This window comes from Agelaius phoeniceus, chromosome Z, assembly GCF_051311805.1.
Source record: "Agelaius phoeniceus isolate bAgePho1 chromosome Z, bAgePho1.hap1, whole genome shotgun sequence".
NCBI lineage: Eukaryota > Metazoa > Chordata > Aves > Passeriformes > Icteridae > Agelaius > Agelaius phoeniceus.
In genome coordinates, this window is record NC_135303.1 from 72,510,750 (window position 1) to 72,536,454 (window position 25,705).

Here is a 25,705-nt window from a genome sequence, read left to right on the forward strand (position 1 = left end):
ACTGATGAATATTTTATTCTCATGTCATGAAAGACTCACTACCACTTCAGTGACTGCAAACAAATAAAATGAAGTTTCAACACAAATCATCTATGAGTCTACTTTGGTTCAGAGGCAACTGGACAAGCATTCATGAATTTCATGCCTTTGGGGAAAAAAAAACCCACTACGACTCAAAGGAAGAACAATTGCACTAACATTGTTCCAGTGCAACTACCATAAAAAAAAAGCAAGAGAAAAGGACACACACAAAAAGGATCACTGGTGTGTCGGTTTTGTGAAAGATACACAGAGAAAATCAGACACAAAGGGTGTGCCAGAGAGAACCAAATACATATCATAAAGCAAAGCAGAAAGTTTTTCCATGTGAAAAGAAGTGTATCTGTACACACTTATCCATCTGTAAACCTAGACAGCAATTTCTATAAGTAGATGTCTACACTTAGAGACCCTCTCTCACTCACTCTAGCTCTCTATGTGGTGATACACGTATTTCTTCATGTAAAAGCACATGGAATAATCCATGGCACTTACAGTCTCAGGGATTTGAAAAACAAATGCCTCCAATTTATAATTGAAGATAATTTTTCTACCCATCAGTCCTCAAAACCCACTCCACTTGAAAGTCAGGCTGTGATACTTCTTATTCAGGCATCACTTCCCAAAGAGCTGCTGCAATTGAAATTCAGTTAAGTCAACTGTTGGAAAACTCCTGAAGGATGCTATCTCTTCATTCTTTACTTCTTAGAACCTCAGAGAGAAACATAATTACATCAAGTAAATCTGTACAAAGACACAAAATTTGTAGTACTAGCAGACAATTCTCATTATCCCAGGTGTTAAGCAAGTAGAGTAGTGCTCACAGAAACAACAAGGTCTAGCAGGCCACAAAAAAAACTAGTAGCAGAGGTAAAAATAATTGAAGAGGCAAAAGGAACATAACTGAGAGGCAAAAATACGCAAGTGAACAATAAAATGTTTGCTCTTAAATTGGGAACTGCAGATACAACCAGAAAGAAACGCTTCTTCAGAAGTTTTCTTGAAGCACCTAGCCATGCACCAGGCTAGAAAAGTTTCATAGACAATGTAACTATTAAGAAAAAACCTCTCTTGAATCAGTGGACCCAAAACTTTCACTTATGCCCAGCAGGAGATTCAGATGACAGAAACTAAACTCCCTTCAAATCTCACTCCTTAACCTACTCTTCAGGCATCTGAAATGCCTGGGAAACTACACAACACATGAGTGGTTACCAGTAGCTCCCTTAGAAAGAAGGGGAAGGCATCCCGTGGCAAGTTAAGCTAAGTAAGCTTAGTCTGTCCAGTTTTTACATGCAGCTGCAGCTACAGCTGATTGAGCCTGTTAAGATAACACAGGTGAGCCACAGCACAGAGCACATAAACCTGGCTCGTACCTTAATTAATCCAAACCCATTTCTACAGCAGAGTTAGGAGAATCTGTGCTGCCCAGGCTGGGTTTTATGCTTCTGACAGTTCTATTCCTCCTTAAGTTTTATATCTTACATCAGTAAATGAACTATGAGTAAAAGGGGGCAGAGGGCGGGTCCACCTTTAAGAGAGCTGAAGAAGTGTGTGGACAGCATTCCCCAGGAGACATTAACAGAGCAGATTGTGACTTCCCACCACTCAGAAGACAGAACCGACCTGACAAAGCAGGGATATCTGGGCCCATTAGGAGGAAGCAGCCTTGAAATTCTACTGCTGACTTTTTAACTTCACAGTGCTGTGACACACTGATTTGGCTACAGAGAGGGCATTAAGTATTTAATATCACTATAATACCTGAAATGTAAGTGCATATATGGCATGTACTGACATACCATATATGTGATATGCTGAGACAATATTCAGGGCCACTTTAAAAAGTCTTTCAAGTATTTCAACAAACCCAGTACAGAACTGAATATGCCTGAAAAGCAGGAAGGCATCCAAATACATAAAACAAACAAACCAATGGTACGTATTTATTTCATGCTTCTTGTGAGAACTAGGAAGATTCTCTCCTCCTCAACCTGCCCCACAGCCATACATTTATAAAAAGTATTTGTAGGTCTTCACACAGATTGGGTTTGTAACACAGGTTACAAACCCAATTTGAGTAAGAACAGTAAAGATAATTTGAATAACAAACCTTAACATTTCTCAGCAGAAAAATCTTTATGGCCTATTGCAATTCTCAGTTAATGCTGTGTAATAGTGAAAAATTATTTACAAGAGAGGGATAATAATGATAAAATAACTCAGTATTTTCAGCTACCCCAAGTAGGAGACACAAATAATAGATGAAAAAACTATTCCTGCAATAAATATCTATATCAAACAGGACACTTGTTTTTCCTATTTTAAACTTTCTGCCATTAAACAGAGAGTAGTTTATTTTCTTTTGAAAAACAAAAAATCAACTGTAAGTACTGAAAGCTTAGTAAAAGACAACTTTGCTAAGCCTCTATCCGGCTTGCTTTGTGCCATCTTTTTAGCCAGCAGAAGAAACATTCTACACACGCTCTCCAAAGATAATACATAAGCCAATACTCAAGGTAGTTTCACAGTTAGAAGTTTCTCATGATTTAACATGATTTAACATGACACCTGGTATGTCTCAAAATGGCATATGGGGTACTAGTGTACCGAAGTTACAAACTTCTATACATTTTTTCTTATTCTTGTTATAGGGACATATTTAACTGAAAGGGCTACCATGGCACAAAAAATGACCATGACATGACAGCCTGTCAGTCTTCTGCGTACTGATGGCACAACCCTTTAACTTTTACTCAACGTTTACTATTTCCAAGCCTTTTCCCCCCCTCCTGACAATAATGAAAATGCTACAAACCCAAAAAAGGCCATTCCTATACTAACAAATATTAAGCTAGCCTGTTTTTAAAAAGGTACTTATGCAAACCTGTCCCTTTAAGAACACCGAACAAAATAGGCTATCTTGAGTTGCCCATAAAAAGAGTATCTGTTTCCAATAAAAGGTCGAATACTTGAGAGCAAGCTGGAAATGTCTTTAAGGCGGAAAAAAAGAGGAGGGTAGAAGGGCTGGACAAAACAAAAGATCTTATAAATGGAGGCAGAGTACTATGCAGCGTCTGGTTAAAACAAACCACCACTAAGGGCCTCGCAAGGAGAGGCTCTCAGCTCTCACAGCTCCAGACCAGCAGAAGCCAGGAGGCCGCGGGTCCCGACCCTTCCCAGGGCCCTTCTGCCGGGAAAACCCAGCGCCCGCTCCCGCGCACCTGGAGCGGCCTGCCTCACCTCTGAGTCCGGCGGAGCCGGCTGCCTCGCCGCAGGTGGGGCAGCGTGAAGTTGGAAACGAGCGTCCAAAAACTGGGGTCCGACATATCCATTTCTCTGCGTTTGAAAGCTTAATAACTCAGTGCCATAGTATGACGAGGAAGAGGAGGAAGGGACAGCAGCCCTGGGAAAGAGAGCGAGAAGGCAGCCAGCCTCCGAGGGGGCGGAAGGAGAGCAGAGATAGCAGCAACCCGAACCGACAGAAACTTTTCCGTGCGGCTGCTCACGGGTGCCGCCCCGCCCCGGCCATTGGCGGCCGCGCAGAGGCCGCGCCGCTCCCGCTCTGCCCGCCCACCGCGGGTCAGAGCCCCCCGCCCGTGCCCCGCGGGCCGGCCCGGCACGGCACAGCCCCCGCGGGTGAGCCCGGCACAGCACGGCACGGCACGGCACAGCCCCCGCGGCTGAGTCCAGCACGGCACAGCCCCCGCGGGTGAGCCCAGCACGGCACGGCACAGCCCCCGCGGGTGAGCCCAGCACGGCACAGCCCCCGCGGGTGAGCCCAGCACGGCACAGCCCCCGCGGGTGAGACCAGCACGGCACAGCCCCCGCGGGTGAGACCAGCACGGCACGGCACGGCACAGCCCCCGCGGGTGAGCCCAGCACGGCACAGCCGCCGCGGGTGAGCCCGGCACAGCACGGCACGGCACAGCCCCCGCGGGTGAGCCCAGCACGGCACAGCACGGCACAGCCCCCGCGGGTGAGCCCAGCACGGCACAGCACGGCACGGCACGGCACAGCCCCCGCGGGTGAGCCCAGCACGGCACAGCCGCCGCGGGTGAGCCCGGCACAGCACGGCACGGCACAGCCCCCGCGGGTGAGCCCAGCACGGCACAGCCCCCGCGGGTGAGCCCGCACCCGGCACATCCCCCGCGGGCCGGCCCGACGCGGCACAGCCCCCGCCTGACACCCACAGAGCCCCCGCGGGTCGGAGCCGCCCGCCGGCCGCGCTCGGACGGGCTGGGAACTGTAAGTCAAGGACCAGTGGCTCTCACAGTGAACGTGTGTTACGGCCGGGGCTTCTGCCTCTCCCGGGAGAACTGACGGTACAGGTACTTAATTACCGTTTGTCACACTGGCTACCTGCCACTCCAGACAGCAGGCGTTTGCCACGGAAAGCTGGGACACCCGCCTCTCTCCATTGCCAGCTAGCTCTTTTGAGAAAGCTACCCTGAAGCACGGGCTGGCAAGAGAAGGGTACAGAAAGGCTCTGAGTACCTTTCCCACCCATAACAATGACATAATCCGTCAGGTACTTTGACTCATTTCTTCCCCTTCTTCCTTCCAACTTTCTTCCTTTGCTTCCTTCTTTGCCATTCGCCAGCTGCCTCCCAAGTCAGCTGGTTTGCTTTCTTGACTCCCACCACCCAAAATTCCACCTTCACTCCTTGTTTTAGCCTCTGCTGACTGCTGTCCTCAGTCTTTTCACACCTAACTCCAGCACCACTGTCCAGCCCTCTCCTCTCTCCCTCTGCAACTCTGTCTAGACTAGCATTTTTCCTCACATCTCAGCAGTACACAAATAAAAGCATTTCTAAAATTACTACTCTACTACCTTGTCATTCCATAATGTCTTAACTCCAGATGTTGAAAACAATGATGGTCAGGTATAGACAAAGATACTGTGGGTTCAAAAACTAGGTTTCTTTTAATGTACTTGAAAATTTCCACTTGCCTTTTTGTTTATCTGAGAGCCACAGAGCAGAGCTGGCAGGGTTCACATGACACTTGGGATGAGACAACTCTCATTAGACAGCTCACACTCTACTTAGCACCAAAGGCTTTAGTAAAAATCCCCAGCAAACACCATTTACTCTCATGACACAGAAAACATCAGGGTAACACTGATCAAACACAAAAGAATATTAAACACTTCTTTAAAGACATAATAATTTTAGAAGAGACCATTTCCATGTAAGAAGGGAAAACAACCTCATCTAGGTCTCAGGTCAGATTTTCTTGTACAAGAAAGGCTGAAATAGGTGCAGAAGCTGGTACTTGGGCTGATGTCCATTTGTGCCCTACAGGAGGGCACTTCCCAGCATGACTGCTCTTTTTATACCTCTCCATTAGCACTGAGTATTCACATCTACAGCAGCCAGTAAAAGGAAAACTCTCATCCATTTATTTTCACTTTGAGGCATGCCTGAGCATACTGAGCATGAAGTTTTAAAGGTTCACATGAGGGCAAGCATGGCTGCCAACACTCCTTCCTTAAAACTGCATAAGAAGGAAATTCTCAAATCTCTACGTAAGTACCAAGAAACAGCTCCTCCTCCACGAACTCCATAACTTTATCTTCTCTGCTACATATACACGTTTTTTGCCAATCTTTTCTGTTCCAAGCCCAGGACTGAAACTGAACTCATAATTTCTTGGTGAAAATCTCTACCACTTCATCAAAATGATGTGAAGTCTCCAAATCTGAAACATACCCTAAAAGCTTTTAAAAATTAAGCAAGACTAGCCTATCATAATGTTGGCAAAGACCCACCAGAAAAAAGATAAGATTGCTGCAAGTAGACAAATTCTGATGGAAAAAAAGTTTAACCCTTCTGTGTACAACCAGATATGATTATACCAAAAGCCTTACACAGATTTCACTGTCTGAAAAGCTGGATTTTTGCAAAAGCAGAAAGGCGAAAAAATAGGATAGAAGAAAGGATAAATTCTAGGCAACTGTTTCTGTCCACATATATAGCAACAGAGGGTCATGGTTTTAGGAATAGTGTTCCCCAACTTAGTGCTTTCACTGAGACTCTACAAACCATAGACACTCACTTCCCTCTCCTCCTCCTCCTCCTCCTCCTCCCCATTCCCTTGAGGCAGGATGGAAGCAAGAATTGAAGATGCAAAGCATAAAGATCACAGGTTTAGATAAAAACAATTTACTGGAAACAAGATTTAAAATGAACAGTAACAGTGCTAATCATAAAAGAGTGTACAAAAAAGAACTATTTGCATCTGAGTTCTCACACTCCTGAGAACATCTGATTACTCCCTCCACCAACCCTTTCCCCCATCCCTAGAAAGCTACATGAGGTGGACCTTCACGTCCTAGCCATGCCCCCGTCTGGCTACTGCAAAATTTAACACTGGCCAGAACCAGGATACAGATCAATCCACGGTGAACACTGTGCACTTCCAACAGTGATGGTCAAATCCCTTGCAACACAGTCTCTAGATCCTGTACAGACTATTCACAAGCAATAGCTTCCCATATTCCCTGATCTGTAGATCCAAACATAACTTCATCTTGGCTTTCTGTGCACAATTACATGCACACACAGTCCTGCTAATCAGTCTTGTTGTTTGTAGCATGGGCTTGAAAGCAAGTAGACTTTAGTAATTATTTTTCTGAAGTGCTTGCTGGACACATGCATATTAAAGCACTACAGAGACTTTGACAAAGGTATGAAAATGAAGAGCAGAGCTTCAAGAAGTCCAGCATCATCCCACAACTACCTTAGACAAATTATATGCTTCATAAAGCAAAGCAGAGGCCTTATCCTTTAAGAGCCAAACATGTAAATGGTGGTGAAGACTTTTGCAATGCCTGACAATAAATGACATAGCTTCCAGAGTGGTGCCTGCAGTTTGTGACTTTCCATGACACAGAAATACCTGATTTCAAAGCAAAGACCTCAAGGGACAGTGACGTTTTGCAAGCTTATTAGTATTACACAGGGCATCTAAGAGTACATCTTCTCTCCCAATTTAGTGAGTTGAATCAGCTCAATGAAGGAAATCCCAGGACCAGCCCCAATACAAGGGATACAGATGGAATAAAGGGTCAGGTAGAGAGGCATGGGCAGCAGGACCACTTTTTTTCAGCAGTTGTTGCTAAAATTGAAGCCTCTTTCACTATCAATACTGATAATGCTGCTTATCCTTTACAAACATGGGATCAACAGATGTGTTCCGTAAGCCACTGCAATTTACTTACCTCTGTCATGTAGGACTGGACAAAAAAACCTGACCAATAAATATGATAACATCTTAAAAATATGAAAACTCCAAATTATTAGGAACAGATCTATGTCATATTGAGAAACGCATAGTTGACAATTAGCTGTAACTTTCTTGCAACAAAATGTTATTGGCATGTTCAGCAACTTTCCTTCAGTATCCAACTAAAACAGAATTCTGCAGTTGTCGAAAATAAATAAAATAACAAAGTTAAGAACCTGCAAGTATGTTCTTAACAGCATTAATTGCTTAAGTTGTCCTCTGAACAGCAACTTGCAAAAAAAACAAGCAGCTTGCAACTTCATCTCTTAGGAGATGCTTTACTGCAGAACTTGGGTGACGACTTTTGTTCATCACAAAGAGTTACATAAGCTAGCATGTAACAAAACAAGTGATAAGGATCATTAAGTTTTCCCTTTTATATTCACTTGAAGTCAAAAAACATCATATCACTCAAGTCAGAAAGCAGAAAAGCTTGCTTTGAAGAAGATTACATTTCCAAAAGCAAATTTATAAAAAGCATCCTTAGCAAAGTCTCATTCAACATATAAGAGAAAAAAAAAATTCAAAATGTCAACATTTACTGCAGTAATTAACAGCAATAAAAATTCTTCCCCAGTAACTTTTTAATTGTATAACTCTGATTAATGATTTTAAGTATCACCATAAAATACTACTTAGGAAGTTGAAAGTGCATATATAAAACCACAATGCCATACCAATACTAAATCAATATTTTGCACATAATATTCCAATGCAAAGGTTATCTACTATCTTCATGCTGATGGATAATTACACAAATAAACACTGGCATTTTTCAAAACATATGAAAATCTTGAGAAGTCACTGCCCAAAGGCATTACAGAATGCTCAAGTCTCATCAATTTTATAGGACAATGTACACTGAATGCAGGTCACCAGCAACAATACAGAAAATAAAGAGTTCCTTAGTGATACTAAGACTAGTAAAATCTTAAAAGCATAGGCCTCATACTGAAAAAAGATGAGTAAATTTGTGGACCAGGAAAAAAAACAGGTCACTTTGAGGCACCTTCTCTGTTTTCATAGGCTAGAAAGATTATGAAATAACATCTTTTAGCAACAAAGAAATGCTTCATCAACATCTTAGAAGAACGGTACATTAGAACTGAGCTAACACATCACTTGAGAGGAGTTTGTTTTGGTTTACTTGAGTCTCTTTAGTCAGATAATTATTATCCAATGACTAACAAAGGAACTGGTGAAGCTGCTCATTCAATTATTGCTATTTTCCAAGTGTCTTGAAATAGCTGGAAGTTATTACAATGGCTGAACAAAGCTGTCATGCCATAACGCTCCTTGAAAAGGACAAACAGGATATCAGCTGCTACCAGTACTGAGTTCAGGTACAGAAGCTTTACTTAGTATGACATGAAACAGTTTGTCTAAAAAGCGTTTCAAGTGAGATTTCAAATCTGGTCAATAACCATCTCAGCTGACTATGTATCAAGACATTTGTAAAATATTCCACCTATCTCCTAACAATATTGTAATAAGTTCATTACCACAACAGAAAAATTTATGTGTAAGGGAAACTTTAAAACTCGCCTAGAGATTTGAAAAAGTAACTGCACATTAAACATTTCTACTAGACCACACAGGGTTATGTTTTTCATCTAACACAAGTAAAACTGCTATCAATGAGCTGGAAAAAAAATATACCCTTTCTAGCAAAGAAGACATAAGAGGTAAGTAACCACAGGAACAGGTTAATTTATCATTGGATAAAGCAGGCTTATTTGCATTACAACCTTGCTAGCCATCAACTTATACCAAAGGACAAAACCACCCTCCAGTCATAATATGCATAAATATTGCAGAATCTGGAAGGCAGGTATCAGGCAAACAATTTAGCTATTATCATAGATTTATTAATGTGAGGTATAGACACAAAAATAAATGTCCCTCAATTCTACAAGCAGGAAAATCTCTCATGTGAGCAAGGAGATGATATAACTGAGCACTGAGGGACTCAAATGCAGCTAGTTGAGGCATTTCCCAAAGGCTGCAAAAAAGATATGAGAAATTCAAGAAAATAAATTTTAACCTGAAATACAGTGTACAGCTTGAAAAAAATTATTTATTTTACTTAGTCAAGTCTTTTGAAGAACTTTCATCATTCAGTATGCATTTCCACAACAGGAAGAGATTTGAATGAGGAATCAGAGTGTAAGAACAGCAAATTCTGTCATGTCCCCTCACATACAGAGTTATGGGTTCAATCTGCAAGAGGCAGGCAGAAAAGAAGTTTTAAATTCTTTTATTGATCATAACACAGGGATTTTCCATCACTGTAAATCCTGTATGTTATATGCCTTTCTAACTAAAAAAATAATCACACTTCAGACAAGCACTAGAGGATGGACAAAAAAGCCCTAGGCGGTAGATAGTCTACAGACTGTTTTATAAAGGTTGTCAAGCTAAAAGATCTCACTGGTATATTCAGCGCTTAAGATGTACTAATTAATTAGTATCACGACACTTAATTAGAATAATTAAACTCTTGCTCCCCCTAGTGGTTGAGGCTGATGCTTATTACCATCTGGTGACTGCACAGGATTTTCGCTGGGATGTTCAGTGTAAAAATATGTTAAAGAAATCATAGTACAAAATAATATTTTGTGGGTGTACAATATATGTCTGCCAAGCTTCCAAGTTTTCTTAGCTATGTTTATAAATACACATAAACACTATTACTCTAACAAGTTTTGAAGTAATGTGCAAAATATTTTTAAAAAATCTCCCACTGATCTAGTTTATTATAGCTCATCTAACATAAACACATTTAGGAAACGCAATGGCCCCAGCATCTCCTTCCATTTCTGAAAGACTCTAAGATTATGCACAATATATTTGGAAGTTTAAGATATTGTCAATCATCTGCATCAGGCATCAGAATTCACATCAGGCAACACTATTTTTAATCCAGCATTTTGCTGTCTGTAGTGGAATGAGCCAACCATGCTCACAGCTATGCTGCCTATTTACTCTGGCCTAGAGATTAGCTTCTCCTTCTGAGTTTATTTAGCAAACCAGCTAATGAGAAAGTGTACAAGAACCATCTCCCAGTTCTTATCACTGAATTTTCATTCATCTTGGCAAGCAGAGCAGCATTACTACATTTCAGAAGTGTTACTTTGCATGGTAAGCAAGTCAGAAAACACCTAATAAAAATGCTGTAATTTTCCAGAAACCATGATGCTTGAACTTTGGCTTTATTACCACAAATGCCAGGCGGTGGGGAGAGGAATACTGTTTTAAGAAGTATTATTCTATCCTACTTTGATTGTTCTTCAAGTACATTTTTGCCAGCACTTAACAGCATCCCAAGAGGATCACAGCATCTTTTCAAGTCGTAATTAACAATTTTTGTGGCTGCAGTACCACTGTGTGACGTGAAGGCACCCTGTTATCCAACAGATATGTAAAAAGTCATAATGAAGTTTTCCATGGTTCTGGGCACTCATGTGAAACAATCACCACTTAAGACTTATGCATTGGTTTAGACCACTCTACACACTTAGACGTTCTCCTGATGTCACACACATCCAGCTGTATTTTACCAAGCATCTTTATAAGCCAACAGCAACAGCCTATGTGGCAAATGGCATTATAAAGGGTCAAGGTGCAATTCCTAAGTATTTCTTAAGAAAAGTTAGACACAATCATTCTTCTAAAACAGTTATGTACTTAGCTATTGCTATCCATTCCAGATCACAGCTACAGTCAACTAAGTCATATTTTTTGAGAAAAAAATGTTTATTAATTCAATTGCAGAAAATACCCTTTTTTAATAGAAAAGCTTTTTTTTGTTTTTCCACTGGAAAGTTAAAATTTTGTTTCTGATATTTTGAAATAACATAAATCTGTATAAATCAGACTTAAAGCACACATTCTTTCTTTACCTTTTAAAGATTAAAATATTCATAAACAATTTCTCTTTATTACAGGAAACAGACTACGTAAAATAGAGTTTGAAATACATACATCAAAAAAATACTCTTCAGCCCTTTTAAGTTTCTCTGGTTTTGCTTTATTTTCATAAATTTCTAATTGTGGAAAACAGAGTCCAAAACCCACAATCTTTAAAAGGCAATTAAGTGGAGCATTTTATCATGCCACCACAGCTTTTTGGTTTGTAGACTCTTAAACAACATGCTCCTCTAATAGAAATGCCATTTTCTCACGTTCAACTCCTCCTTGGGACACCACAGTGCCATACTCATAGATCTGGGTAACAGACTTCAGGGATTCTCTATTTTTAGTCAAATAAACTACAGAAATAAATCAAACTCAAGTTTTGTTTGATAGCTTTTAATCCTGATAGGTTTAGGAAAGACATCATCCTAAATTGTAACTTTCATTATTCTTAAAACACCTTTTGGGGTACAGGGGAGGTTTAATGGAGGTCAGCACAGTGATCAAAGTCTAAACAAATTTACTCCTGTGATACTGAATTGAAAAGCATTTATTCAGTATAAATGATGACTTCAGTGAGACGGAAAACTTCATCCACTGTAATATTTACATGCTGAATTTTCTAAATGAATCACCCAATTAGCAGGTCTTTGTCACAGCAAGGACATTACACGCTCCTCCCCAGAACTGGCAAGTATTCTGTTTACTTCCTGTATTTTAAACACACAATTTTCTTTAATATCATTATTTAAATGACAGCGAATAAAAACCAGGTGCCAAGAATTCAGAGCTTTGCAATACATATACACCCAAGCATTTCCTGAGTCTTCCCTGTACCCATCTGGCTTCATGCTTCAGTTAACCCTTGTGATGGATCTGTTGTCAGCATAACAGTGTGAGTGAGATAGAGCACTCCATGCAGTGCAAGCTGGCAAACTGGAACTCAGGTGCACATGAAGTTGAAAGGTGCTGTGTTGTGTCTGTATAAATTGGACTGCTCTGTTCCCCCTATCATGCAATGGTTCTGCCCTGGTTCTCCCTTCCCTCCTTTATGCTGCCAGTTATCCCAACTCCTCCTCAGTTGCCTTGGAGATTAATGTACCCTTTCTCAAATCCTTCCCCGGTGCCCTGTCCATCACTCGGCGCTCCCACCCTTCTCTCTAGAACTCTCTAGAAACTTCCAGCTAGAGCGTCAAGTGATTGGCTCAGGGGCCGACACCCCATGCTCAAGTTATCCCCATTGGTGTTCTCCCTAAGTCAATCTTTTGTATCCCACTCCCCTCTGAAACCCTATTCGTCCAAGGACTGACTCCTCCCCTGTGTCTCTCCCTCATTATAAGCTGCTGCAACCCCCTCCCTCGTCCTCTTCGGTTGTTGGTTTCCCCTGGGACCCAATAAATCTGGATTCACCACAGCTGGAGAGCGCTCTCTTCTTATTTCTGCTGACTGTAGCCACAAGCCAAGCCACATCCTACCACAAGGTAGTGCTGCTGTCACAGCACAGAGCGTTTGCCTTAGGTGCTGTCCTGAACCACGGAGATGGGGACAGCGCCCCCGTACTGCTAGCGGTGCTGGATAGCTGGCCGGGGCATCTGAGAAGGACAATCTTTCTCCAGCTGGACCGCTTCAGAAAGGGAAAACATCATATTTAAAAGAATATTATATTCACTATCCATTAGCTACCCTTGGTATTTCAATGACCTGACACAGCACTGCAAGTTTACAATATCCTTAAATCACTTTACAGGTCACCCTTAATGCTCTCCTCCTCAAAAGGCTAAATAATAATCATACGTGTGCTTCAGCGCACACCTCTGGTTTAAATCTGAATTTCTGAACAACCATAATTACACTCAGCACATACTCTTATGTCTGTGGGGTTTACTAAACAGTTAACTATCAGACATGCAGATGATACAGCTGCCAAATAGACCACTGGCAGCAGTAGAATTAACTACACAAAAAGAAGGGAACTTTACAGAAACAAAATTAAAAGCAAGCATCTAGAATTGCAAGAGTAGTAAAGATTATTTTAGTTAGTTATACTTTAAAAACATGACAGAAAATTTTCAAAATTAAGGACAAAATACTAAAAATTACCTCATTGCTAAAGTGCCTCAGGGTCTAAGACCTTGTATCATCTAGTTATTTAATCTGCTGGCACTTCAGTTCTCCACCTGTAAAGCAAAGATATTTCTACTTCTTGGGAGCGCAGTGAAGATAACTCCAGAAACACCTGCATCAAACATTCAGATATTAAAAAAAAAAAGAGAAAAGATAGAACCAGACAGTAATAGGGAAATGTTCTTTGGGCTGACCACTCTGCAGATTCAGAAGTACTGAATGATTTCTACAATTCCTGCCTCCCTATAAGCTAAGACCATATATGCATAAGTTGAAAGGGATTCAGATGAGTTAAGAAACAGTCTTAAATCGTTCTGATATGCACATCAGGAAGAGTCAGGGCGGACACCATGGTGAGTCACAGAATTTCACCCTCCACTTCCTAAGATAGGCAATCACATTTTGGTTTATTTTGGTTCGACTAAGAATGCACATCAGCTCTCTCCAACAAGGAAGCTACAGTCAGCACCTGAATTGTCACCAAGACTGTCAAAACTATGTAAACCAAGAAGCAGAGGATCAGTAAACCCACATTAGTTGTCTGAGGCCTCCAGCATTCTGAAAAACTCTATCATAGTAGAAATGAGGTGATAAACCACTCAGCTGTCAAAAAACAGTTGAAACCCCTAAGTGGCCTAATTTCTCTGATACCAGACAACCTTATTATTCCATTATAATTGTATGTAAGCTTATGGAAACATTAATATACTGATACAAAAGAGACTTGTAAGTATTTACCACTGCAAATATAGACTCTTCCTATAAAATAAAAAAACCCCAAACCTATCTCAAAACCCTTTCACCATTCAATAAGCCTCTCCTTTGGCCATCTCCAGTCACATCTGGACATGGTTTACCATGAATTTTAATGAGTCTGAACTATGAAAATGTATATGGTTTGTTTCTTTTAAATCATCATACTCATTTATCTCAGTATTTTGCCTTTTTTTTTGGTAGAGAGCTTGGATCTTTTTTAAATTATGCAACAATTGTAGTCTGCAAAACTTAGTAATAACCATGCTTAATGTTGACAAAGGATTATCTCAGCCTACTCTGTATTCTGTTGTTCCTCAGCATCCATGCTTGCATACTTCTGCATACTCACAAGAGGAGCAGATTTCATCGGTCCAGTGGCAGACTGCACGGGGAGAGCCTAAACGTTCTGTTGGCAAAGGAACAGCAGTATGAAGCTGAAGGTGAAGGAGGAACATACCAGGCTGCTCAGGATGAAATACTGGCTTCAGCTGATAAATATGTAAACCAGTATTTGCCATCATCCCCTTCTCCCAGGCATTACACCAACTTTTAGAAATATTTCTAGGTTTTATCAGCTGGGGAAGTTACACAGCATTTACCGCTTTCCCAAACTCAATACATGTGTTCCTATGTACTTGCCAACAAAACTACAGCAACCAGTCTACAACTTCTAAAACATGACAAGAACTCCTTCCAGTGTGGCTGCTCCTCACAGTCCCACAGACATGTCTTTTACAGTGTTTTTGTTGTATGAAAGTTTAGGTTTGTTTCTGTCACCATTTACTTTTTTATCAATCTGAAAAATTGCCTTCCTAGCCAAGCAGTATCATGTCATCTCCCAAGAACCTCTCTTAGAGCAAGAAGGGTTTGCATCCAAGAACCTCTCTTGGAGCAAACCCTTCTTTCCTTTTTCAAGGTACACATTTTGGTTGTCAGACACACTAATGGTTTGCTAGGTAACCCTGAAGCTCTAACCTCCCACCGTTTTGCTCTGCTCAAGTGTTACTGTGCTCGGGCTGCTAACTGCAAACCACGTTCTCTTTTCCAGTCTAGTCTTGGTGGTCTCTTTCTGAAGAGCAGAAAAAGCAGCCTCCTGACATGAACAGAGGGTGTGCCATGATTCTGCTCTATGACAGCAGTTTTCTTTTTGCTACAAAAAAATATAATAGGTCTGGGTCATTCCCTCTCAGTCTGTAATATTAAGAAGCAGTTTGCCATAGAGTGCTCTGTGGTTTTGAGCATCAGACTGCTCTAGGACAAGCTCAGCAGATCATCATGCTTATCAAAGCCGTTATGTGACAACATGAACCCAAGATACACAAAATCACATTAAACTGACATTAATGTCGCCTCACACAGGAAATGGTTACCACAAACTGACAAACACGCTAGTGTGTGAAAGCTGGAGAGGTGATACCAGGAGATGTTCAAGTTCCGACATCAGGATCCTCAATGCTTTCTGCTTCCCATCACTATATTCTAGCCTAGGAGGAGCTTCCAATACTTTCTAAGAAAAGTGGTGTCCCAGCAGGAGGTGGAAATGCTTCCTCAGAGATGCTCAGGACTACATTCTCTAGATTCATTCTGCGCACCTACCAGAGCCCAGCTGTATCTCATCTCATACCAGGGGATGGAGACACAGGGATAGCTGATCAGTCTGTGTCCCTAAACCATGCCATGAGGTATCCCTCTCCCACAACATCCAGGGAAACTGCTCTGCTGTTACTAGCCATGAGAATATTTGCTGAACAGGTCTTCCACTAAGGAGCACTAACATATCTCATGGATCAAGAGCAAACACAACTGGCATGAGGGAAAGAACTGTAAAGTCTCAAATACAGCAGTTTAGTGACATTCTCCAGTTTTTTACAGCTGCAAGGCTTTCCCTCTAGAAACCTACGCATGTACTTTCTTTCTCAAATGGTTAGCTGCAAGCAAGAGTAGAAACAAGATCTCTAAAAAACAAAAGGACGGGGAAGATTTCTGCTTCTGGGGGGCTCAGTCTCATGCTTTTTCATTCCTATTTACCACTTTGTTTCTAAAAGATTCATTTTTAAAACGTTTTCAGAACTCTGCAGCTGTGAATCTATCACTTCTATAGTACTCAAGAATAAGCAATTACCAAAGCAAGACACCCTAAGGGATCACCAACTTTCAGTGCAAAGCAATTCAGCCAGCACAGCAGTGGAAACAAGTTGTGTTGTATACAACAGTGTCTTGGTTTGGAAAGAGAGGTGTCTGCTAAGAAAGGCAGGAGCCTCCCCTGAAATGGAAAAATGTAAACCCCCTCCCTCCAAATTGTTATAAATTTAAAATTAAGGGGGGCTCTCAGGCAAAAATAGGGGAGCAGAAATAACAGCTCTTTATTAGGGAAGAAAATATAAAGATAACATAAACAATGCAGTAAACTAAAACAGCACTGACAGAGTCAGAACACAATCTGACACCTGTGGGTCAGGGTGTTCTTAGCAGTCCAGTTGGAATTGTGGCTGCAGTCCTCCTGTAGTGTCAGGTATGGTTCTGTTGGAGCAGTGATCCTGTAGAAGGGTGCAGTCTTCCTCTGAAGATCTAGTGGAAGAGGCAGCTGTTCCTCTGGGAAATCCAGCGGAGAAGCTGCACTGGTGTTCCAGAATCTCCAGATTGTATCTGGGTAGGAATGCTTGGCTCCACCCTCACAATGGGATGCTGTAGCTCTTATCAGTCATGCAGTGACATTCAATAGCCTATTATCAGCAGATATCTCCCCAGAGGGAGGATTGGGTGTAGAAGAGATAAGGAAAACTGCCCACTTAACAGAAGACAACTGCCATACAGATGGCAAATAGACTACAATTTGCTTGGCAATCAGGACAAACAGAAATAATGAAGCCCTCATAAAAGGCCACTGCAGGGACAGCAGTGTGTTTTCAATATACAACTCCTTCTGCATTCCTCACTTAAATCTTCAAGAGTCTCAAAGCATTTCCTCTACTGGAGCTGTGTATTGTAGGGAGGGCTGATGCACACAGCGCTGGCTTCTGTTCTGCATCTATTTTTATCAAGGTGCATTAAAATGATGCAGATGCAACATAATGCTGCAGCATTGGCACTGAGCAAGGTTAAGAATTTCCTTCTCAAGAATATAGCTGCAGGATTTTTTTCTCTGGCATCTCACACAAGGACCAGCTGAAATTTGTCACTGTACTGAAAAAAGACTGCAGAATTTGTGATTTATGGTGGAATTACCTCAGGAGGTATTTCTGCTGAAAGTGAACCACTGACATCCCTATCACAAAATTTTCCAAGAAAAATACAGGACAATCGGCAGGTTAACCTAGCAATTTTTTCCATATCTGCAAGAACTGACTGGCAACAGATTACAGTCAGTCACATTTTGGACAGTAAGTGGACATCAAATTCAAGATGCACTCAATGCATTCTTATCAAATCAGATTAAGTCAATTTTGAAGCCATACTACAACAGTTTGAATTGTACACACAGGCTGAGAGCAGCTGAGGCTGAAAGCAGCACATTTCAGTCATTGCTAACAAATATGTCACCTGAGGGGCAAAGCAAAGACGTCAACAGGAGCAGTCACACAGCAGCTTATGATTGCTGGCAGCAGGTAACTTGCCTGTACATGAAACTCTGTAGTGTGACAGCATAGGAAGAGAGCAGACTGTCCATCTTCCAGTACATTTCAAGTCACATCTTAAAGAGTTATTTTCATATGTGAAATGCAGATCAATTGTTCAAATTGTAACCACCTCCTGGAACTGCACTGATTTCCTAACACCACAGCATGCAGTACTCAGCTCTCTAGTCTCTGTGTGGCCCTAACAGAACTCCCTGTCATCCTCCCTCCATTCCTACAATTTCGGATTTAGGTGTGGTATATTTTTTGTAAGTATTAACAACTTATGCTTAACAGTTAATTAAAAACGTGGGGGAAAAAATCTACAGAGTAATGTCAGGTTTTGATTTAAAATGAGGCTATACCAGGTCATTTGTGTTTAAGACCTGTATGTTTAAGACCAAAAACATTCATAGGTTAGCCAGTGAATACTTTTCGAAGTAAGCTAAGCAGCACATCAAATTAAGGTAAAAGTAAGCATTATTATGAGGGAATATCTCAGTGGGAAATACTTCTACAGTATTTTAGTTCTGTTTTAGGAAGTAATAAAGCAATTCAAGAAGAAATCTCCATTCAGGTCATTTCTATGACTGCATAGCCTTCAAACTTGTAAGCCATTTTTTCAAGCAGTATTTTGAATTAAAAATAAAAACTGTCTTCAGATTCAGCATTCCCCTATCACAGCACAACTCCAAAATTACTGTAATTTTCAAATTCAAATTCATGTCACCTCCTCAAAATTCAAATTCATGTTACCTCCTGCTTAGAAGGACTACCATACTAAATTCAAAATTTAACATTCAATGGTAAACATAAAATATAACCCAAAAGGCCAAAAGATTTAATAAAACTAGCACACAAGTACTTTGGGAGGATTTTTATGAGAGTTGAGGGAGAGGAGATCAACAAACTGGCATTTAAAATGATTCAGATGAGCTCTGTGTCTGTAGCTTTCAGTCTACCAGAAAAAATAACTGTCACAAAGAACCTCCTTGCTTTCTTAAGATGCACCTTACACATGAACTAAAAAAACCCCAACAAAACAAAGAAAACAAAAACCAAAGACACACACCACCCCCTCCCAAAAAAAAAAAAAAAAAAAAAAACCCAAAACCTTAAAAAAAACCCCAAAAACAAACCAAAAAAACCCCAAAAAACCACCAAAAAAACAACAACAAAAACCCCAGAAAAATCCCCAACAAAACAGCCCAAAACCACCGGATTAAAGCAAAGATCTCTATTTTTGTAAGCTTTCTAGAATTCCATCATCTGTCTCTAAAAACTAGACAGAAGCTCCTGTTCCTTACTCTACTTGATCTAAAAAATACGTACCTAAATCTTCCTCCAGAACAATATCAAGTAGTACAAGCCACAAATTAAATTGAAAAAGTTATGTGGATAAGACAAAGCCATATAGAAGAATTAAGTTTGTCCTGGGAGCTTTTAAAAATGTACTTAAAGCCTGATCTTCATTATAAAAGAAAACTTGAGTTTCATGCTCCAGAAGCTTTACAAAGCATCATGGTAACAATACTCCCTGACTTTGCATCAGTGGGGGGGCAAGTAAAACATCACTTTCTTTAGCACCAGGCCAAAAAAACCCAAACAGAATCAGAAATTTACATCCCTATATCCCTCTTGGATGAAAACCAATAGTGAGAATCTCCAGGGGACCCCATGCTCACTGATGACAGCTCTGCAGCTCCTGCAGTTCTCAGCTGAACCCTCATTTACACTGGTGCAATGCCATTACATACCAGTATGCTTATGCACGTGTAGCAGACTAGCACTCAACAACAGACTGATGACTCACAAGCAAAAATCTTCTCCGCTGTGACTCCAGAGAGCTCAGAAAACAGAAAACTTTTTAAAGTATTTCAAAAGCTGAAGCTAGAATAGCACACTTGAGCACACAAGAGATGACGTCTGCTGAGTAAGGGGCTGCTTTTATTTAAGCAATCCTCAAAACTCATTTCTACATCATAAAAAACTTAAATGTGCAATAAAATTGTTTTTCACTTTCCATTTTCAATTTCCAATGGAAATAGCTCTCCCTTTGGCCTGTCATAATTTTTAATATGGGAGAAATGGGAAAGAACTAAGGAAAGTGTTTTAGAAGGTTAAATACATAGACCCAAAAAGAGTTAAGAGAACAGCAAGGACATGAAAGTAACTTCACAGCAGACAGACTTTTGGAGGAGAAAGCCAAAGATTAATTTATTTCACCTTGAGGAACTCGTGCTTCATGGCTGATGTTCATGAATACTAATCAGATTACCTTGAGAGATGAAACAGCAGATTTTCCTCATTTTAAAGAAAAATTTGAGAAAGAAATTGAGCCAAGTGATTCTTTAATTCATCCACATCAGCCATTCCCAAGAACTTCCCCTTTCAGGGTAACAAATTAACAAATCACAGCTTCATCTTCCAGCATAACCTTAAGGTCAATGTACTTTGCACTGGTATCAGAAAGCGAAGGTGGAAACAAAGTTTTAAAAAAATGTCTGCTTGGGTATGGAGGTTATGTCACTGAGGAGAGAAAGGAGGTATCCTCTGAGATGTACTCGTCTCGTCTTTTATAATGCCTTATGAATCCATGAAGTAGCAGTTCCATAGTAAAATTACATAGAAGTTCAACTACTCTGAGACCAGAAGAGTCCAAATTTAATAGCTAACTCCTCTATGACAATTTTGCTTGAGAGAATCATGTTATGTCTCTGCACAAGTCCCTCCTCATCAGGGAGTGAGTACTAGTCCTTCTTTTTTCACAGTATTCCCTGTCTACCTAGACTGCATGCTTACACCAGATTTAATCATTAACCAGCATGTGTAACAGCTGTCACCTTGGCTGCTGCTGAGGTCTGAGTGGGCAGCGAGTGCTGCCACAGGCAGCGGAGTGCCAGTCCAAGCACACCCCATGCTGAGGAGCGCTCCCCACGCCCTCCTCACTCCCAACAAAGGCCTGCTCTCCCTCACCCAGAGAGACCCAGCCCAGCCAGCCCACAGGGGCAGTGCAGCACACCAACACTCTCAACACCACTTTCCTCCTGAAACACAGGAATATTGCTAAGTTTAGAAACAAACTATTGCCTTCAGCATTGTAAAAACCAAATAGCAAATTAAATCCCTACTGTCCATCACATCTTTCATATGAGTGTATATGCCCCACATGCCCACACAGCATCACACAGAGCCAGAAAACACTTAAAAGCTCTTTAAATGTACTCACTTTCAGAACAATAAAGAAATCACTAGAACTAGAAACTTTACTGTTCATTTTTCAACAGAAGTCATCTATTTAATTGATGATTTCATAATACAGGCCAATACAGTTGTTAGAATGTAGCTATTTTTAGCCTTCTGTCTTTATCTGATTCTGAGATACAGAATGTCATGGGGGGGAAAAAGGGGATGCAGACAGAGAAACTGGAAGAACAGGAGCACACTGACTTTTTATTTCTGTATTCAACAATTTGGTATATGAATTTATACAGCTTAAATAAAGTTTCTTATAGAATTTAATAATTGAATTTTTATTTGTATAAAATTATATTTTAAAGTCTCATACTAATTCTCCCTTTGTAATAATTACTCACTCATATTACAGATTCAGGTTACATTTAAAGAAAATGCAAGTGTCAACATTTTTTGGCAATTTCCAGATATAAAAACTTACTACTAAATACCAAAAAGTGGCAAAGCTATCTGTGACACTGACATTTATTTTTCTTTCAATTCAGTGCCACAGGATGAGGTCTAATCGATGCCAGTTATACTTCTAATTGCTGCTTTTGGTAACACATATGTAATCATTTAACACCATGACCCTATGTAAAATGCAGTGTTTACAGTGGCATCCTCACAAGCTTCCCAAAAGAGCAGATTACATTACTGAAATGTTTAGATAATAATCCTGATTTGCCTTCCTGCCAACTCAGCTGTAGATATGGTCAGGTGAACTGGATCTTCTTCATTAAAGAGTCTATTAGAAAAATTAACCATTTAAAAAAAAGTATATGGGCTTTTTTACTTGATGCTTTCTTTTTCAAAGCTTCGGAATGAATCCTGTCTACCTCTTCACCAGTCTTAGCCAGGTAGAAACATGTGTGTCTGTACAGTGCCTGACACATGTGCAATGCTCACGCTCCTGAGTAAAGGCTTTCTGGAAAATTCACTAAAATCTTTTCTTTTTTGTAGAAACTAAGAGCTATCTATTAACTGCCTTAGAGATGTTTTTCCCCCAGCTCAGTATCAGTGACATCAGGAAAGCAAAATGTTGAATAAAAAGATTTTTTTGTGGGCAATCAACATTCTGTACTCTTCAGGTTCAAATGCATGCTGTTACATATTTTTTTAATTTAGTATTGCAATTTCCTTTACTGCTTTTACTAGAAGCCACTACAACTTCTAGCACTTAGTGTTCCCTGGTCTTTTTCAAATACTTTCCCCATTCCACTCCCCATTACTGTGACAAAGGACTTCAAATTGTCCAAGGCAAAGAAACACACTAAATTTATGTTAGAAGCATGAGGATCCTAAATATCTCAGTAGCTGTGCTCAGTTATTTACACCATCTTCTCTCTTTCCTTGCAAATCTGCTGCTTATAATTATTAGTACTAGAACTGCACATACTTCTCCCCCAAACAGAAGTTGGAAGTTTTCAGGTGACTCACGCCAAAGATAAAAATATAATGGCAAATGTGTGCCTATCTTTCAGAGATCTGAATTACCACTTCATCCCCCACCCTCTCCCAGAAGTATAGAATGGAGGGCTTCACACTGTACCAGCAGGCAGGTATTTCCATTCACTGTTGGATGTTACTGTTTATTTCAAAAATCTTCATCATCTAGCTGGCAAGAGGTTACCTTTAGACTACTACTGTATGTGACAAATGCTATAAGCAGAACTTCAACAAAAACCGCCCAAGGAGCAGCTGTGCAAGTCAAAGGCTGTGAGGGAGATGAGCCAGCATGTTAGAGAGAGAGAGAAATGCCACAGGAAAACCCTATCCATTCATTCTGGATGCATGGCCTGCATGTTAACATTTCTGAATATAAGCAAAAGTAGTGTCACTGAAGTAATTCCTCTCCTCCCACATACGGGAGTACTCTGAGCTAATGGAAATGCTAATTATTTATATACCCTAAAAACCAACACATTTCATCTTTCCACTATGCTAGGTCAAGCTTAAGAGTAACTAATAACTGAAACATTTGATGTTCAATACACCAGCAGCTCTCCAGCTACAGATAAATACAGCACTCTGTTTCAGATTTAATCAGATTTTAAACATTTTCACTCTAGGGAAAAAATAACCATTCTGGCAGCCTTACATAAATTTCAGGACAAAAGAACCAAGGAAAAATCCCAATGAACTTAGACATTTTCCAGCCGTATCAGGGGATGAGGCTTCACATTAAGCACTAACAATAATTTCCACTCTATTTCTTCAAAAAGTATCTGAAAAGTCTGCTCCCAACATCCTCCATCATAGGATGAAAAGCTCCAACTTGTCACTGTTGGGAATCGCTGCCACCCAGGTCTGAGCAAGGTCTGAGCTCTAAAAACACTGAGGGCTTTGTCTATCACACAGTTTGCACAGCAGCACATCCACACATCTGCAGAGCCCATTCAGCAAGTCATCCAGGTCATACAAAATATTAAATTCGTATACAGCTTTTTGATTCCACAAAACTGAAATTTTTAAGAAGAGCACATCCTTCACCACAGAGAGAAGTGATTTTTCTGGCTGTATAAAATAAAGACCCAATTAGAAAATTCTAATTTCACCAAGCATTCTATACCAGCTGATGACTTGCTGATAATTTATCAAACAAACGTTATGAAAGTGTTTTCACTGAGGAAAAAAATGTGTTTGTTTTTTTTTTTAATTTATTTAAATCATACTGAAAATTGCACAAATAAGTAATTCTCATACCATGTCTTCCCTAACAAAACAGAATATATAAAAAACTACAATATTTCTTCAGAAACATGTATCAAGTCTTTAGGTTATTGCTCCATTTTTCAGTGTCATGTGAACCCTTGATAGAAGAGCTCTCACCTATTAATCTGGTTTTAACTTTAAAGTATACTGAAGCAGGTTAACACATCCAAGCAACCCTCACCTTTGCCACACTATGTTCCAAGTTGTACCAAAAAAAAGCACAAATATACTTCATTATGTAATTTAAGAAGGTGGTAGTTCTTATTCTCACAGTAACAAGTGAGACCTCTGACCAAAATTAGAAGTGGTTTGGTTTTGGTTTTTTTTTAATCCATGAGGCACTGATGACTTATTAGTAACTCATTTTAAAAACTCCCTTCCCTATGGAGCAGAATCTCAATGACTGACACCAATGAGATCCCTGACTAGCAACTTCCTGCTCTAAAAAGAAAAGAAGGAAGGAAAAAAAGTTTTCTGTTTCAGAACCATCCATCAATTTTAATTTATTATAATTTTACATAACAGGAAGAATTACAAAGTATTTTCTATCACTTAATGATTTTCTGATCTCATGAGGATAACTGTACCTTTCTGACAAGTGCCAAAAAAAATTATGAACAAACATGGGATTTGAAGGAAGAAGGGGGTGAAAAGGATATTGTATGTGGCTGTCAAGGCTTATCTAGAACATTACTGAAATAGAAGTGAAGCTTAAAATCCTCCTCGTCCTGAGGACAAAACAGTCCTACCAATTACTGAATATGATTTTGTGTTCTTCTAAATCATTCAACTCACTAAGCACACTACTAGCCCTCACTTAAGCAAAAAATAACTATGTGTTTCATGAATCACCCTCATTTCTGAATGCACCTTAAGCTTCTAAACTTTTCACATAACAGAATACAATCATGATGATCACAGGAAGCAAACTATAAAATTTCAGATACACTCCTAAGCAGTCAAAGCAACACAGAATCATACATTAGTATCTTGAGTCTGCATAATAGGTCTCAAAATACAGATTATCCTGGGGGTTTTTCCATAAAATACCTACCTTTAGAACAGCAGCTGGTCAAGTAAAACATATTTTGGCAGACACATACTTAATTTTTACTATTTTTCAATTTTCCTTTTGCAATATGTTTTGATCATTGGGTTTTGGATGCAGAAGAAAACATCAACAATGGAAGTTTACTTGCTTACCTCCAAAAATGAAAAGCGAACAGAGGACTGCATGGACTGCAGGGGCTTGTTGGGGTTGGGCTCAGGCTCCTTGGGGTGAGACTGCAAGTTAAAATAATGTCATCTCTAGTGAACAGAAGGTTTACCAAGAGTTGCATGTTTTAGTGTAGGAGTTATGAAAGGAGTTTCGGATAGAACCAAAACATGACCATCCTCCTGAATGAAGTGATTGACAGTAGCCACACAGGTTTTGACTTAAGATGAAATTGATTTAAATAAAAATAAATATGAGAACTGGTGTTGATGCATATGCTTGACTACCTCAGACTTCTTCCAAGTACAATACTTGTGTACAAAGTCTCAAGAGGGGTGAAACATGGTAATTTTTTTTAGACATCTAACCCAACAGAATACACAGATTGGGTGTTTTTCCCCTCTTAAAGAATCTTGGGGGGCAGGGGTTTAAGTTTTTTATATGCAAACCAGATTTATCAAAACAAAAGGAAAACTAGAACTGATGATAAACCTCCACCAGCAATATGAAAATTATAAATAAAAATTTCCAGTGTGAGAGCCTAATTTTCACTTACTGAAAATTAGAAGTGCTCCAGTTAGCCTCAATTTCATTATGAAATGCTTCCTCACAAACGTCAAGTTCTTCTTCTAGGTAATCAAACATGGATATAAACAATTAATCCATAAAATCCTTACTTGAGCGTTTGACTTCAAAGGTGTCCTCAAGAAGTTGCCTCAAGTCCATCTCCACTCAAAAGGTTTCTCAAAAAAACAGCCGGCCACCGCCAGATTTCAGAGATGCTCCTTTAAAATATACTCAT

At 40.1% G+C, this 25,705-nt stretch overlaps 1 protein-coding gene across 17 annotated transcripts in view; it reads right to left on the bottom strand.

Moving 5' to 3' along the window:
• Positions 1-25,705, bottom strand: part of MAST4 (microtubule associated serine/threonine kinase family member 4) — a 279,670-nt gene that overhangs the window by 98,316 nt on the left and 155,649 nt on the right. For 6 of the 17 annotated variants that reach the window (XM_077171052.1, XM_077171048.1, XM_077171051.1 and 3 more), the window contains one exon: positions 24,891-24,971. The exons of 9 other annotated variants lie outside the window; for them this stretch is intronic. In XM_077171052.1, coding sequence (XP_077027167.1) covers positions 24,891-24,971 — 81 coding nt within the window. Of the gene's footprint in view, positions 1-3,282; positions 3,469-24,890; positions 24,972-25,705 lie in introns of those variants that run through there. 2 more of the 17 variants (XM_077171055.1, XM_077171053.1) reach the window with 1 other exon arrangement.